This window comes from Chlorocebus sabaeus, chromosome 9, assembly GCF_047675955.1.
Source record: "Chlorocebus sabaeus isolate Y175 chromosome 9, mChlSab1.0.hap1, whole genome shotgun sequence".
NCBI classification, from domain to species: domain Eukaryota; kingdom Metazoa; phylum Chordata; class Mammalia; order Primates; family Cercopithecidae; genus Chlorocebus; species Chlorocebus sabaeus.
In genome coordinates, this window is record NC_132912.1 from 128,323,783 (window position 1) to 128,338,945 (window position 15,163).

A 15,163-nucleotide genomic window follows, 5' to 3' on the forward strand; every position below is an offset into this window, starting at 1 on the left:
AAACTGCCGATAAGAATGCATTAAGGAAGGCATGATTTGTAGAAATTGGAAGATAAAGACTTAAGATTCAGAGTTATGGTTAGGACAAATCCAAAGATTTTAAGGTTATGATCCCTGTAGCCATCAGTTATCTTTAGGCACCCAACTATTAATAAAATGACAGTGTGATGTCATTGTCCACAAAGAATAATTCATCTTTCAAATGCCATTTCTAATTGTTAAGTGCTAATGCCTTGATTACTGTCAGAGTCATTTAAATTTTCTATAAGGTTATCAAAGGTTTCATGACTGTTAACTCCCCACATAACTAAAATACAGCCAGCCTTAGGCCCAGATTACAGACAGGGATACATTTACAACAGTCACTTCTGCTGTACTGTGGTTGTTGGGGGAAGGCAGGAGGAGATCTGTCTGATAAAATAAGTGGGAATTGGAGGGGAGAAATGTCTAAAGGCAGCAATGGGGATCCTGTGGAGGAGGAATGGAGCCAGGAATAAAAGAAAGGGGAATTCCTGGGGAAGGGAGCTCTGCACTACTGGCTGCTGTCTGGCAGGCCTGAGGCAAGCCCTTGGGTGAAGAGAGAAAATTTGCGCCAGAAGAGGTGAAAGAGCATAGCATTTGAAATTGGAAAACATGACATTTTGACCTTCATCCAAACTATTAACCCTTCTGGGCCTTAGGTTTTACATCTGTAAATTAAGAATGCTAGTCCTTGCCTGTCTGAGGGGATGAGATTATTGTAAGGCTCAGATGTGGTCATGGACACTGTAAAGAGTTGAGGAATTGTTATCTGTTACCTGGTTATGTGAGCCAGGGGTCTGCACCTGGACTCATTAAAAAAAAAAAAAAAAAAAAAGCTAGCTATGAAGTGCCACGGAATTACTAGTCTTTTCCAGTAGTAACAAAAATAGCATTCACCAATCCATCATAAGGGGTAAATGTTTTCAGGACAAACTGTAAACTGAAATAGTTTTAAGGTAGAGTACTGTCTGGTACTCCTCCGCTGAGGGGCAGTCTTCACACAGAATTGCACTGACATTTTAAGAGTAAACTGAGATGCAGCAGTTCTTGTAGTTCAGGAATCCATGTTTAAACCCCAGGTAGTTCTAGCTCTAGAGATGGCAGTCCAACAGTGGCTTTAGATGTGTGTTTGGGACACAGGAAGGCGCTTTAGGCGGAGCTTGAGGAACAGAGGAAATACCGCATAGCTCCTTCTGTGCCCTCGCCGGCTCCACTGCGTTTTCTTCATGGCTGTCCCGTCTGTCACTCTCTTGTTTACTGTGGTTTCCCCCAGTGCCTCTGCTCCCCTCCCCCAAACTCCTACCTCAATAGAATGCAAATTCCATAAGTCAGGGGCTTCTGTTTGCCTGTTCTCTGTCAAGAGTAATTCCTAGTACATAATAGGCATTCAAACGTTGATAAAAGGAATGAGTACTGGATTTCATTGATGTGTTGAAATAAATGTGTAGAAACAGGCCGGTGAGTAATAGGTAGAAGGAGGCAGGTCTGAACCCGGCAGGAGAGGAACACCTGCTGCTCTGCGAAGAGTGACTGTTGGGCTGTCACTGTCTGGTCTTCTGGGCCTCTGAATTGTCGGTAGGCATCGCTGGTCCCTTACCTGTCTCTTTGTCTTTTCTAACCCTAGCAATAACATCGAAGATGACGCAGTTCTCAAAACCAACAAGCACATTTACTCCCAGCTTTTGAGAGCAACTGCAAATAAAACTGCGACTCTTCTGGAAAGAATCAACGTTATCGTCCACCTGCTGGGCCAGCTTGCCGCCGGCAGTGCAGCGAGCAGCAGCGCCGTTCAGTGACTGCACAGAGCCGTGTCCCAGACACGCTGTCAGTGCCTTCAACACGGAGCCGGTTTGTTCATTCGGTGCTTTGTTTCATTAAATAATAGGGAAATATCCATTTAAAACAGGTATATCAGTGGAAACACAGAGTTATTTTAAGTGACAGACAAATTACGGTTGAGTTCTGTGGCTTCTTCACTTGAAGTGCTAACATCAGAATCAAACCTAAAGCTTCCACTAGTCGTTTCTTTAAGAAGTACATAGTACCTCAATATTCACAGACTTGCTGTGATGCAGTTACACTTTCCTATTTTTGAAGTATGTCAAGCTACATGGTCTAAGATATGATTATTTTGGATAAAATGTTACTTTGGTCAAAAGAACTTTTATCCAAATGACATTACAGGTTCAAGTGGGTTAAGGAGACTTCCTGTGCATCTACAGTGTTTCCTTTTAAACTGCCAAGGAAAAAGGTGTGTTCTTCATAAGCTTCAGTGCAGGATTTTTCAAAGACTAGCTGTTGTGCAATTGCTGTATTTAATGCATGTTCTGAAAGGATTCACTTTTGACTCTGTATGACAGTCGATCAAGAGCAGGTACTACCCCTTGTTTTCATTTTAAACTTGAAACTGTGAATAAGGTAAGAAAACTATTTTGAATAAATAAACTATTTATTTAAAATGTCTTTGTATTTTTCCAATTTTCATTCTTCACATTGAGTTTTGAGTTGAACTCAGTCTAAAATTAATAAACTTTACAAAGCAAAGCTCAAAACATTAAAAGTAAAATTCTGCTGTCCACTAAATTCTCCCTAGAATATTTTACTTATTGCTGCTGCTACATGGCTCTTGTCCAGTGACACACAAACATCCCCTGTTATTTGTAATGGCTAGAGTACACAAGGCTGTTTTTGTTCATAATTCATACTTTCAATTTCAAGGCAGTGTAACAGATAAAACAGGCTCTTTCCAGGTGAGGTGAATGTCTGGACTGCTGTGCATGACACCATTGTGGGTAGGTCTGCTGCCTAGGCCTGAGGGCAGGTGCGCTGGAGATGGGGCCAGCTCCCTGCAGGCCCTCCACGGTGGCCAGAAGCCCCTCCCACACCAGCCAGACCTCTGGAGGAATTCCAACTATACTAGAAAATTGTTTGGAATAACTGGTTTTAAGCCCAATTTTTACAGAGCTATGATGTAAAAGAGACTTCTTTCTCTTTTAAAGAGATTTTCAGGTGTTTTCATTGGCTGAGATTTGTTTGTTTGTTTTGAGACAGGGTCTCACTGTCACCCAGGCTGGAGTGCAGTGGCACAATCTCGGCTCACTGCAACCTCTGCCTCCCAGGCTTAAGGGATCCTCCCACCTCAGCCTCCCAAGTAGCTGTGACTACAGGTGTGCACCACCATGCCTGGCTAATTTTTTGTATTTTTAGTAGAGACAGCGTTTTGCCATGTTGCCCAAGCTGGTCTCGAACTCCTGAGCTCAAGGGATCCAGCTGCCTCGGCCTCCAAAAGTGCTGGGGTTACAGGTGTGAGCCATCACACCCAGCCCATTGACAGTGAGTTAACATCCATCATAGCTCAGCAGAATTCTCTCTTGCCATTTGTCCACTTAGTTGTTGTTTACCTAGTTTGCATTTTTCTTGGAACAGATATGTATCAGTTTGCAAAAATTAATCACTGAAACATTTAAAGTTTTGCCTGAATTCTACATTGTAAAGCAGTTTTACAAATTCAGCAATGTTTCATTTCAGGACCAGTGTCATTCTGTTTCCCCTTGTAGCAAGTGTACACACATAATAAAACTGTCTTCGCCCTGCTAGATAAACGTAGACACTTCTGTGGATTATGATCAAAGATGATATACCATCTTTTGGGTTAGTGAATTCAAAAGCATGTTCCTGCTCAGGCAGGACTGAGCTGGGGTCAGGGGCCTGAGAGGTGCTGATCTTTCCTCCCGCCCCCTCCTTGGCTGAAACAAGCTTTCAGTCAACAGGAGAATTTGTTCTTAAGCAAGAATAAATTCTAGTTATCTTCCTTTGTCAGAGCAATAACATGAAAGTTCCTACGGGGGGAATAAAGATCCTTATAAAATATATTTGTAATTTGCTGTTTTTAACTTAAAATTTCCTAAAGTACCTGTGTTTCCGCTCTTCCTTTGGAAGAAGAATTTGATATCTGTGGCTTGATCATGGAGGCTACTGAACCCATTTCAGTTAATTTCAGATTTTGTTCACATCATTACAGATGACATTGGGTTTTCGTTTGGGTTAAGAGTTAATAGCCATATTATGTAAAAGTTGAAGGGATATACTGCCTATCCTAGATTTAACTGATACTGGAAAAATAAAATTATCCAGCTAGCTTCAAGAGTCTCCTTTTGGTAGTCTGGTGTTTAGAACCTAAGTGAACTGTCATATAAAGTGGTAGGAGAGAAAACTAAATGAATTATAGTGAACCAGCAAAGCTGTTCTGTTCAGGACCATTTGGGTTGCAGGCCTGTGTGTTCAAACAAGAGGGTGCAACTCATTTTGGGCCCAAGACCACCACAGTGACACAGAGGAAGTGCAGAGGGCCCTGGGCTGAGATTTGGAGATGAGGGCCCAGAGCTACCATTGGGTTTGACTTTTGGCGGGATACAACAGATGAACTTTGGCTAATGTGACTGGAAATGTGTACAGTAGCATCCATCCTGCCACGCTGACAGAGCTGTGAAGATCAAGAGAGAAATAAACGTGAAAACCTTTTGTACACTGTCTTTAGAGAAATGTCATTCTGACAGGGACTATGGAGGGCAATCCATTTGAATCCCATGACTTTCCCATTCCATCCCTCAGTAAAATCATCTCCGTGCCATCTCCTTCCTTCATAGCTTGACCCAGGGCTCTGGCCGCCCTTCCAACTCCCATTAATCAGGTGGGCAAACAGTTGGGATGGGCGGAGCCCCACAGAGTAGAAAGCAGGCAAAGATCATTGGATGCTTAGTTTTGGGGTTTGTTTGTTTTAACCTTTCTAGGTTATGAATTATGTTTTCCCTGAGCAATTGATTTTTAAATCAAGTATTTTAAAAGTTCAACTAAGGCTTTTCCCATTGGGTTTTAACTTACAGTGCCATATTTGCTTTAGCTACTGAAAATCTGGTTTTCTTTGCAAACAGTATCAGAATTTTTCTCTTAGCGAAGTCCTGTTACTCTCCGTTTCCCACTTTTTCTTATTACATGTTCAGTGTGGAGATATGGACATCACAAACATCAAACCACTTCTCTGAAATCAACTTCTTAGGAAATAAGCCATTACCAGGAAGCCAGGAATTCTGTTGTTTGTCCTTGTCATTAACTACCTTCCAGTATGCATTACCTTTGAAAAAGAAAATGGAGTTGTATGCATAGGAGTAATAAGCGGAATCTATATTTCTGAAAGGATGGTTTTGTGGTATTATTGCTGGAAAAACTTCAGTAATCTTCTTTGGATAAGAATTAAGTACTCGATTTCTGTTGACATCAAATGCAAATACCTGCAAAGCAAATAAGATAGACTGGCTCTTCTGAAAATCATTAATATTTTTACATTAATTTATAACAACAAGACAAGACTTTGTACCAAATTCTTTAGACTTGAACTTCTTAATTTTCCATCATGCTCTGCCATCGCTATTTAGATCTGAAGTGAGTACAAGTTTTGGGGGTTTTTTTATGTGCCCGGTCTCACTCTTGCCCAGATGGACTGGAGTGCAGTGGTGCAATCACAGCTCACTGCAGCCTCGACCTCCCAGTCTCAAGTGATCCTCTCGTCTCAGCCTCCTAGGCAGCTGGGAGCACAGGCATGTGCCACCACACCTGGATAATTTCTGTATTTTTTGTTGAGACCGAAACATGGGTTTCACCATGTTGTCCCGACTGGTCTCAAACTCCTGGACTTGAGTGATCTGCCCACCTTGGCCTCCCAAAGTGCTGGGATTACAGGCATGTGCCACTGTGGCAGGCCAAGTACAGCTTTTAAATACGAACTTGACCATCTGACCAATCTCTATGAGGGATGACAGAAGCATTGCTAGGCTGAAGAGCCTTCTACTTACAAGGGACTCCTTGAAGAAGTAAATTAACTTCTGTCTTCGGTCATAAAAGGCTGTGTCTAGGGGACTTGGGATGCCAGGAAATCCTTCTGAAATCAATTTGGGATAGCTTTTTCCTTGTTCATCTTCTGTAAGGGCCTGATCCTTGTCACTGTCATATCTCCAGTATTGATTTCCTGAGAGCCAAACAAAATAACGTGCATATGGTTTATTACTATTAAATCATGTGACAAAGCGGAGAGTTTTAATCTAGGTCTCAGCCAATCCTGTACAATGTGTTGCCATGATTCTAGGAGAAAGCAGGGCTTTCGGCGTCTGAGTGAAGCCTCCACTCCGCGATTTCCCAGGTCTTGAATTACTCCTACATTTAACCCAGGAAGTGCAACCGTCACTGCTGCAGTTGGAATGTTGGTTGCCTTTCACAGCAAAAGGAAACCCCGCCCCATGAACATCATCCTCCCGGCCCTCATCAAAAGCAAAAACAAAACAGCAAAAATCCTGTCTTTTTTACCTTAGTATCTTAATGTTTTTTTCTTCTTCCTTTGCAGTCTAAAGATGTTCCTTTTAATGTTAGTGGCCCAAGGCTTGGAATCACTTTCCTATCCTAATCAATATAAGCCCTCTTGTTACTGAAGAAATCATGATCCTTATGATTGGATTGTACCTTGAGTGTTTGAGAGTCCTCTAGTCCCACCACCACGCCCACCTTACAAATAAGGACACTGGAGTAGAGAGCTGAAGTGACTTGTCCACATTCAGACCGCCTAGGCCGAGCCAGGAATGCAAGCCAGGACTCTCAAATTCCACTCCAGAGAGGCTGCCCACTGTCCTGCGAAATGGAACTGCGCTCCATTTTGTTTCAGAGTTCGAACGCTCATTTCGTGCTCTAAATCAGTAGGAGTTTATTTTAGCCTCTTCTTTTTAGTTCCTAATCCTGAATATTTGGTATCTTGCCAACGGAATAGACTAAATCCACTCAGATAATTTGGTGTTCACAGCTCACAGAACACCCCAAGCGGTACGGTACGTTCCTTAGCAACCAAATATTTAATATACTTGGAAAAGTTCACCATTGAGAACAATGCGACGTATGTCCAGTTAGAGATGCAGTTCACTCTAACAGGAATTTCTTTTAATCCAAAATATTCATAGCAAATTAAGATGTTTTTAAAGCTCCAAGAATAAAATACAGCTGTATTGTAGTAGTTATCCTATGATGACCTAAATCTGTAATTAAGATTCTTTGAGTGTTGCCAACATAAATTCTAGTTTGGAACTTCTTAAAACCCTGAAAGATGTGCTTCCAACTCTGAAAGACCTGAACTAAAAAAAGTCAGCTGTAAGGCAATTTCTTTATGTACTGAACTAATTCTTCCTTTGTGTGATATGAAGGAAAACTGAGACCAAATTAATATACAGGATCCTTATGGTAAAATTTGCATATAAAGTTCATTCCGTTTGGCTCTTGCCTTGTTAAGTCTTTTTGAGCAATTGAAAGCCCTATGGTTATATTACCAGGATTCAGGCAGAGGGGCTATACAACTTGTCTCTGGGTAGGAAAGGGGAAGGAAAAAGTAGTGACCACAAAATCATGTTTATGATCGGACTCTGTGCTGTCTGGTTTTGCAAAGGCAGCATGCCTCGTGCACCGGGCCCAGGGTACTGGATGAGACCGGGTATGAGTAAGGAGCAGCGGTAGTAAGAGTCCCAGACCTGCCTGCCTTTGTGTGTTCCCCATGACCCCCCCAGGCTCCACCACATCAGTTTCTGTCTTCCAGCAAAACACTGACCTTCCCTGTTGAGCAGTCGCCATTGATGGCTCATGGGCTGCTCAGCGAAGTCCAGCCCCAACCCTGGCATTTGAGGCCCTCTGTGGTTGGGCCAACCTGCCTTTCTAGCCTGACCTCATCCCGGGTAAGTCTGTCGCCAGCTTTGATGGACCCCAGTCTCACAGCTCTGCGGCTTTTTCACTCCCAGCCCTACGGCTTTGCTTCTGCTGCTTGTCTCTGACCATTTCCACGCCCTCATCCACTCTCCATTCTGGGTGCCTTTTTCTGGGCATCCCAGATCCCACCGATCCTTGAGTCTAGGCCAAGACCTGATTCCTGGGGCGCCAGCACCCAATTCCAGGTGGCAGTGGTCACCTCTTCTGCTCGGTCTGCCCCTTGAAAACACTTCTGTTGCTAGATGTCCAAGGTATTTTTTTTTCCCACCAGAACGAGATTAAAACTGCAGGGCAGGGCCCTTTCTTACAGTTTTTTGGCAGCCGCCTTAGTACCTAGTAGAGTTCATTCACTCATTCGGTGACTTAGTGCCGTCTTAAGATCGGGCTGGGTGCGGTGCTTCACCCCTGTAATCCCAACACTTGGAGACGCCAAGGTGGAAAGATGGCTTGAAGCCAGGAGTTCAAGACTAGCCTGGGCAACACAGTGAGACTCCATCTCTACAAAAAAAAAAAAATTATTTTAATTAAGCCAAGTGTAGTAGTGTGTGCCTGTGGTCCCAGCTACTCAGGAGGCTGAGGTGGGAACAGCACTTGAGCCCAGGAGGTCGAGGCTGTAGTGAGTCATGATTGTGCACTCCAGCCTGGGTAACAGTGAAACTCTGTCTCAGAAACAAACAAACAAACAACCAGAGTAGAACCTAATCCTTGTGCCCTCAGAGCTTCCAGTCTGATGGAGCAGATAAAAATTAAGCAAGTAATGACGAGAGCATTACAACAGATTCCTTGGTAGCAGCTCAAGACATTCCTTCTGAGTGCATTCATTTAACAAGGGAAATTGAACCATCCATGAAGAATCTGTACCTCGAAAAAAATAACGTTCATCTCTTTTCCATGTCCAGATGTGAACAAAGGCATCTATGTTGTATGTTGGGATTCCATGCCAGCCAGTGAGGATTTCGATAGGGTCCCCATAGCGTGTCCTATTGTTTCGATTTTCATAAAGCCAGTACCAGCTGTTGCGGAAGAAATATGTGCTAAATCTCACCATCACCTCTCCATATTGGTTTCTGTCTTTGCGAATCCAGTCAAATGCAGTATCGAATGATCCCTCACAGGAGCCTTAAAAAAAAAGTCACTTATCACATGGTACAGAAACATATTTTCATGTGTGACTTGAATGAAGACAGTTGCAAAGCTGGGGCTTTCTATAAAAACACCTTAAAGTAAGACACCGTGTAAGACTGAAGTGAGGCCAGGTGCAGTGGCGCATGCCTGTAATCCCAGCACCTTGGGAGACTGAGGCAAGAGGATTGCTTGAGTTCAAGACCAGCCTGGGCAACATGGTGAAACCCAGTGTCTACAAAAAAAAAATATATATATATACACACACACACACACACACACACAAATTAGCCGGGTATGGTGGCACGTGCCTGTGGTCCCTTGGCACAGGCTACTTGGGAGGCTGAGGTGGGAGGATTGCTTGAGCCTGAGAAGTTGAGGCTGCAGTGAGCTGAGATCAGTCCACTATACTACAGCCTGGGCAATACAGTGAGACCCTATCTTGGAAAAAAAAAAAAAAAGGTTGAGGTGGTTAACAGAGGGAGCTGGAGGTGCCATGCTGCCTGCTACAGTCCTGGTTCACAGGCACATTGTGGCTTCATTCTTCGCAGTGTCCCAGGCCCCTCTCAGAAGCATCTCAATTTGGATGCAAAGTTATGTACGGTTGACCACCCTAAATATAGCTAGTGAATGCCTCCCTTGACGCCTTGATGGCAGTTTGACTTCATTAGTGGGAAGAAGTTTGATTCTGGGCTCATGTAAGAGTAAAGTTTCCACTGGGGCAAGTCCGTGTGTCCTGGCTGTTGTTGTCTCCAAAGACACACAGTGCTGAGAACGGGGGGATGTGAGAACAGAAATGGGCTGGTCTCTGTTAGGGACTTTTTTTTTTTCAAGACAGAGTCTCCCTCTGTCACCTAGGCTAGAGTGCAGTGGTGCAATCTTGGCTCACTGCAACCTCCACCTCATGAGTTAAAGCAATTCTCCTGCTTCAGCCTCCCAAGTAGCTGGGATTACAGGCGTGTGCCACCGCGTCTGGCTAAATTTTGTATTTATGGTAGAGACAGGGTTTCAACATGTTGGCCAGGCTGGTCTCGAACTTTTGACATCAAGGATCCGCCCACCTTGGCCTCCCAAAGTGCTGGGATTACAGGCGTGAATCACTGTGCCCAGCCTAGGGACCTCTGAATGGAAAAGAGGAGGACAGCTTTATTCCCTTGGGCCTCGGTGTTAAATCACTAACCACTTTAATCAACCACTAGAACGTTTGGCCTGAACGATTTTAAATAGAGATTAGAGCTTATCCTGGCTAAACTCAGTTTTTTTGGGATTGCAGTAAACTCCGAGGGCTTCCGGTGTGTGCGTCTCTGGTGGGATGCCATAGCACGGGTGGGGGCGCCCGCTTGTGTTGACAAAAACACCGCGTTCACTGTCCTCCCGGGAAATGCATGTGGCATGTGGAAGACAGGACACAGGAGGGACTGGCTGGCAACTGGGCAGAACCACTTTTAAGTGAGAGAATGGCATCAGGGAGCTAGAGGACGGCTACCCTTGGGTGACATGAGTTGTACAACGTTGTGCTCTTGGGCCCAGGTTCCCGGTGAGGAGTGAGCGGGGTCCTGCTGTGCGCTGGAATACAGTGTCCTCCGCGAGCTCAGGGATGCCCTCCCCAGCAGTCTTACCATACAGCTTTTGAATTGCTTTCCTGTCCGACCAGTCCAACTCAAAGGCAGGTTCCTGGGGAGTGTAATTTGGTTGCATTATGGATCCCGTCCTGTAGGTGTGAGGCAAGCCCAGGACATGGCCAATTTCATGGACAGCCACCTAGAAGGGGACACACACCATGGGCGTAACAGACGCAGGCCTGTGTTTCGAGAGGAGCAGTGCTTGTGAAGAGGGGAGCACCAGTGGAACTGGGGAGCCGTCGTCAGACACAGATTTACCCCCTCAGAGGATGTAGACGCTACATGGGAAAAGCTTGGACTTTTTGGACGTCGGCCCATGAGCACTGCTGGTGTCTTATCAACACGAGCGGCTCAGGACCACTGACCTTGAGAAGGCTGATGCCCATGTCACTGGTGGGAGGCGTGAAGTGCTCGTCGTCGTCGAAGTGAATGTCACCTAGGCGCCAGGCGTGTGCAAACTCCTGCCCGCTCCCATCGAAGGCCCGTGGACAGCCCAGGTGCCGGCCTGGCGAGGGGGAGAAGGTCCCCGTGCAGGATGAGTGCTCCACATACAGACTCCTCACCTAGGGGGTCCCCAGCCTCCAGGAACTGGCAGCAGAGGCAGACAGAGCGACAGCTCCTGGATTAAGTCCTCAGTGTGAGGAGGGTGGGAGACAGTTTGTTTATAAACTGTGTTTACTGTTAGGGACAGAGACCAGCAGGCACCAAACGCCTGGGAGCAGAGCACAGGGGGCCTGGGAAGACGGCAAAAAGGCCTCACCCGGACAAGATCAGGGCCGGATCCTTGCCTCTGCGGAGGTCATGAAATACTGGAAGCCGGGTCCCTTAAAATTTGTCTTTTTCAGCCCACCGTGTCCCTGTACTTCTCACCCTGGGACATTAACCCAGTGAGACCAGGAGACAGCCCAGAGCACCCCTGGGTCACCAATGGGGCTGAAAAGCGGCTTGTCTGCTTGCTGCTTGTCTCTGACCACTTCCACGCCCTCATCCACGCTCCAGTCTGGGTGCCTTTTTCTGGGCATCCCAGATCCCAGCCATCCTTGAGTCTAGACCAAGACCTGATTCCTGGGGCGCCAGCACCCAATTCCAGGTGGCAGTGGTCACCTCTTCTGCTCGGTCTGCCCCTTAAAAACACTTCTGTTGCTAGATGTCCAAGGTATTTTGTCCCGCATTTGTCCATTTGTACGGGGGAGGTGGTGGCACCTGTGCCTGACCCCGCCCTGTCCCGAGGCCCGGCTGCTGCTCCCTAGGGAAGCTGGAGGCACAGGCAGGGAGCCGAGTGGGACGTTGAGGAGCAGCCCAGGCAGCAGCCTGAGCCCAGGGCCGGCCGTGGTGTCCCCATAGGCCACACCGGGTTCTCTGCGAGGTGACCATGATTCTGACAAGACGATGCTGACCAGAGGCTTCTGCCTGCTGACAAGTGCGCCTGGGACAGGCCGGGAGGGCTTAGCCCCCTATTCTGCAGGTGGCCGAGGCGGGGGTAGGTGCGCCGGGGTCCCCAAGGGGCTGGGGCCGGAAGGCCAGGAGCCCGGGGCGCTCTTACCTCTCCCAAATCCCAGCTTGATGTCGACCGCGGCCCCGGGGGCGGCCAGGTCCTCGCGGAAATCCAGCGGCGTCACCTCGCTCCACATCCTGAAGGCCAGCGCCACGATGCGCCGCTGCTCGGCCGCGGACAGTTGGCTGCTCAGGGCCTCGCCCAGCAGCCTCCAGCTCAGCGTCCTCTTGGAGAAGGCCCGGGCGGCCCCGCCGTCGGGGGAGCCCCGGGGCTGCCAACCCCGCCGGGACAGGGACAGCGGCGCCCGCGGGGAGCGCCTGGAGCGGGGTCTGCGGGGCGGGCCGGGGGGCGAAGACGCGGCGACGGGGGGCGGTGGGCGCGTGTCGGGGACCCCGCAGCGCGGCCGGTTCATGGCCGCCAGGGTGGCCGCGTCCAGCTCCCCACTGGCCGGCAGCGCGTTCGCCCGCTGGAACCTGCGCACCGCCGCGGCCAGGGCGGCGCCCTCGGGGGTCTCCGGCGGCCCCTCGGGACTGGGCCCCCAGGCCGCCCGCAGCCCCGACCAGCCGTATCTGGACAGGAACCGCTGGGGGAGAGAAAGGCACCCTCATCTGGGCCGCCTCGGTCCGGGCCCTCCCGGGCTGCCCTGCCCCAGAGTCTAGAGAGAGAGACGTGGGGAGAGACACAGAGACAGACAGAGAGACAAAGATAGAGACAGACAGAAGCAGAGAGACAGCCAGGGAGAAACAGATGGAGATAGCAATAGAAATAGAGAGAGAGATACAGAGAGAGCAGCAGTGAGGGACAGAGACAGGAGAGAGGTAGACAGGAGAGAGCGAGCGAGTCCTGGGCGCCGTCCTGAGTGCCGCCCTGGATGGGCACCAGGCTGAGTCAGAGGCGCCCCAGGGCCCGAGGAGCAGGAGACCTGGGCAGCGAGGTGGGCGAGTGCCGGGAGGAGGTAAGAGGTCGGCGCAGGGGGGAAGGAAGACACTCCCCGAGGCCATGCGGGGCAGGTCGTGGGGGGCAGGTGGGGGTGCCAAGGAAGGCCGGGCGTGGCCACACTGCAGAGAAGGCCATGGTGAGGCATGTCCTGAGAGCTGGGAATTCGAACTGAGGGGCTTGGCAGTGGTTGGGTTTGAGGACCCGGGGGCTTCCTCATGGCCGCATAGCGGGAGGGAGGTCGGCGGCCCCCATGCTGCTGAGGGCCTGGCTACAGGGCGGGTCTCCTGTTCTCTGCCCTGGCCTCTGGGGCACCATGGGAGCTGGGGATTGGACTTGACCCTGAGCATCAGCTCCTGGCCTATGGTGACCACAGGACCACGTGCCAGGGCAGGTCAAGGGACCTCATGGGTCCTCTCCCTGTCCCCAACCACGACTCTCTGGAGGAGGGGATCGGCTGCATCGGACCTCTGGGTGCTTCACCACAGACTCAGGTGAGGTCCACGGATGCCACCCCAGACAGCTCTCTTAGGATCCTCACTATTGTGGTGTTGGGGAACCTTGCAGGGCTGTCCCCTTCTCCACATCCAGAGACTGGCATGGTGAGCAGCCACAGAAAGCCTTCCGACAGTGCCTTGGCCACTACAGTATCACATGCTTGCCTTTGGAAAGGCACTTGGCATTTCAGTCTGCTGTCTGTGCATGGACATTTCTCTCTCACTAGGGCTGACCTGTGGGGTTGTCGAATCAGATTAACATTGGAGTCATGGTTGTTCAATAGGAGCCACAGGAGCCACTCCTCCCTCCCAGCCCAGCCTGCCTGGCCCTTCTCCGCCTCTGCACAGTCAGCATCCTGGCCTGTGCCTGTGCGTGCGTGTGCACGTGCCTGTGCCTGTGTGCACGTGCGTGTGCCTGGGGGTGTTGCTATTCTTCCAGCTTCCTCCTACCTGAGCAGCGTGGAGGTCGGCAATGGGCTTGGCCTGGCGCAGTGGGGATGGCTCCAGGTCCGAGCGGTCCCGGCTGTGGAAGAGGCTCTCAGGCTGGGTGGACCAGGGAGCAGCCAGCCAGCAGAGCAGCAGTGTCGGACGGAAGATGGAGGCGGCGAGCATTGGCCTGGCCTGAACCCTTGCCCTCCCTGCCTGCTTTGTCCCCGTCCCCGTCACCTCTCCTTAAGGAGCAGAACCTAGGGTGGCTTTTATAAGCTGCCCAGGAGGGAGCACCCAGGTTTCCAAGCATTTCTCACCCAGTCCTGAAGTGTGCCCACTAGGAGGCCACGTGGCAGGCCATGGGTGTGCTGCCTTTGAAGACCCCAGGCTCACTTTCTTGTTGGTGTGAGAACTCCTCTCAGCCTCCGGAGTTTGCCACCTCCTCGGGTAATGACATCCTACAGTTGCCAATGCCTGTGGGTTCCATTTCTATGGAGATGTACTGTGGGCAAGTTTGCCGCTAAATGAGCTGTGGAATTAACAGAGGCACGAGACTGCACCCCTAACAACGTGCCTCTCAGATCTGAGCCTGAGTTTAAAAACGCTGACCGTTAGTTTGCTTACAGTTTGGGTCGCTTTTTTTTTCTTGGTGAACTGGGGTTTGGAGAGTTTTAGTTTGTTTCTCAGACTTTTTTTGTGTAGCTTTTCTTCTTTTTGTTTCACTTTATATAGAGGAGATCTTCTCAGTAGATAGTATAAATTGTAAAAGTACTGAGAATGAAGAAGACATTCTGTGATTCTGGTGGTGACACTTCAGTGAACATTCTTGCAGATACATATGCACAGGTGCCTGGAGAAGTCTTTGTGTGTGTCTCTCATTTTGCATGAACTCTAGTCTCTATTCCTTTCAAGTCAGCACAATGTTACAGGCACTTTTCTGTTTCTGAATGTAAGTATTTATCGTTCCAGTTAATGACTGCACAGTGTCCCATTCTGTGGGTAGAGATCTGTATATGAGGATAAACTACAATCACCTCGGCCGGCTCACTTTCCCCTCATGGAGAAGCCTCAAGTTTCTCTGGGATCCTGAAGACAGAACCTTCCCTGAACTGGGCTTTTATTTGAGCAGACGTCCTCCAGAGAGTGCAGACTGACTGGGCCACAGCTGTCCGTGGGAATATGGAGAATCATAGAAATATGGAGAGACCAGGTGCAGTGGCTCAGACCCATAATCCCAGCGTTATGGGAGG

General features: G+C 48.9%; 2 protein-coding genes across 3 annotated transcripts in view; one reads left to right on the forward strand and one right to left on the reverse strand.

Moving 5' to 3' along the window:
- Positions 1 to 2,484, forward strand: part of EDRF1 (erythroid differentiation regulatory factor 1) — a 44,055-nt gene extending 41,571 nt beyond the window's left edge. For both annotated transcript variants that reach the window (XM_007964364.3, XM_007964365.3), the window contains one exon: positions 1,646 to 2,484. In XM_007964364.3, the coding sequence (XP_007962555.3) occupies positions 1,646 to 1,817 (172 nt within the window). In that variant the 3' untranslated portion in view covers positions 1,818 to 2,484. The remainder of the gene's footprint in view (positions 1 to 1,645) is intronic.
- Positions 2,485 to 3,156: 672 nt separating this feature from the next.
- Positions 3,157 to 14,136, reverse strand: MMP21 (matrix metallopeptidase 21). Its single transcript, XM_007964370.3, has 7 exons — positions 13,935 to 14,136; positions 12,100 to 12,634; positions 10,922 to 11,061; positions 10,554 to 10,695; positions 8,674 to 8,931; positions 5,871 to 6,043; positions 3,157 to 5,309 (listed from the first exon to the last, which is right to left on the reverse strand). The coding sequence occupies exons 1-7, from the start codon at positions 14,094 to 14,096 to the stop codon at positions 5,010 to 5,012; spliced, it is 1,710 nt and encodes a 569-aa protein (XP_007962561.3). The 5' UTR covers positions 14,097 to 14,136; the 3' UTR covers positions 3,157 to 5,009.
- Between the last annotated feature and the right edge of the window lie 1,027 nt (positions 14,137 to 15,163).

Bases quoted from the DNA above. Each gene is read 5' to 3' on its own strand.
- MMP21 (XM_007964370.3), bottom strand. From the start codon at position 14,096: ATGCTCGCCGCCTCCATCTTCCGTCCGACACTGCTGCTCTGCTGGCTG. The intron at 12,635-13,934 runs GTAGGAGGAAGC...TCTCTCCCCCAG, and splicing joins CCGACCTCCACGCTGCTCAG to CGGTTCCTGTCCAGATACGG. The intron at 6,044-8,673 runs GTACAGATTCTT...TTTGGCTCTCAG, and splicing joins TGAACGTTATTTTTTTCGAG to GAAATCAATACTGGAGATAT.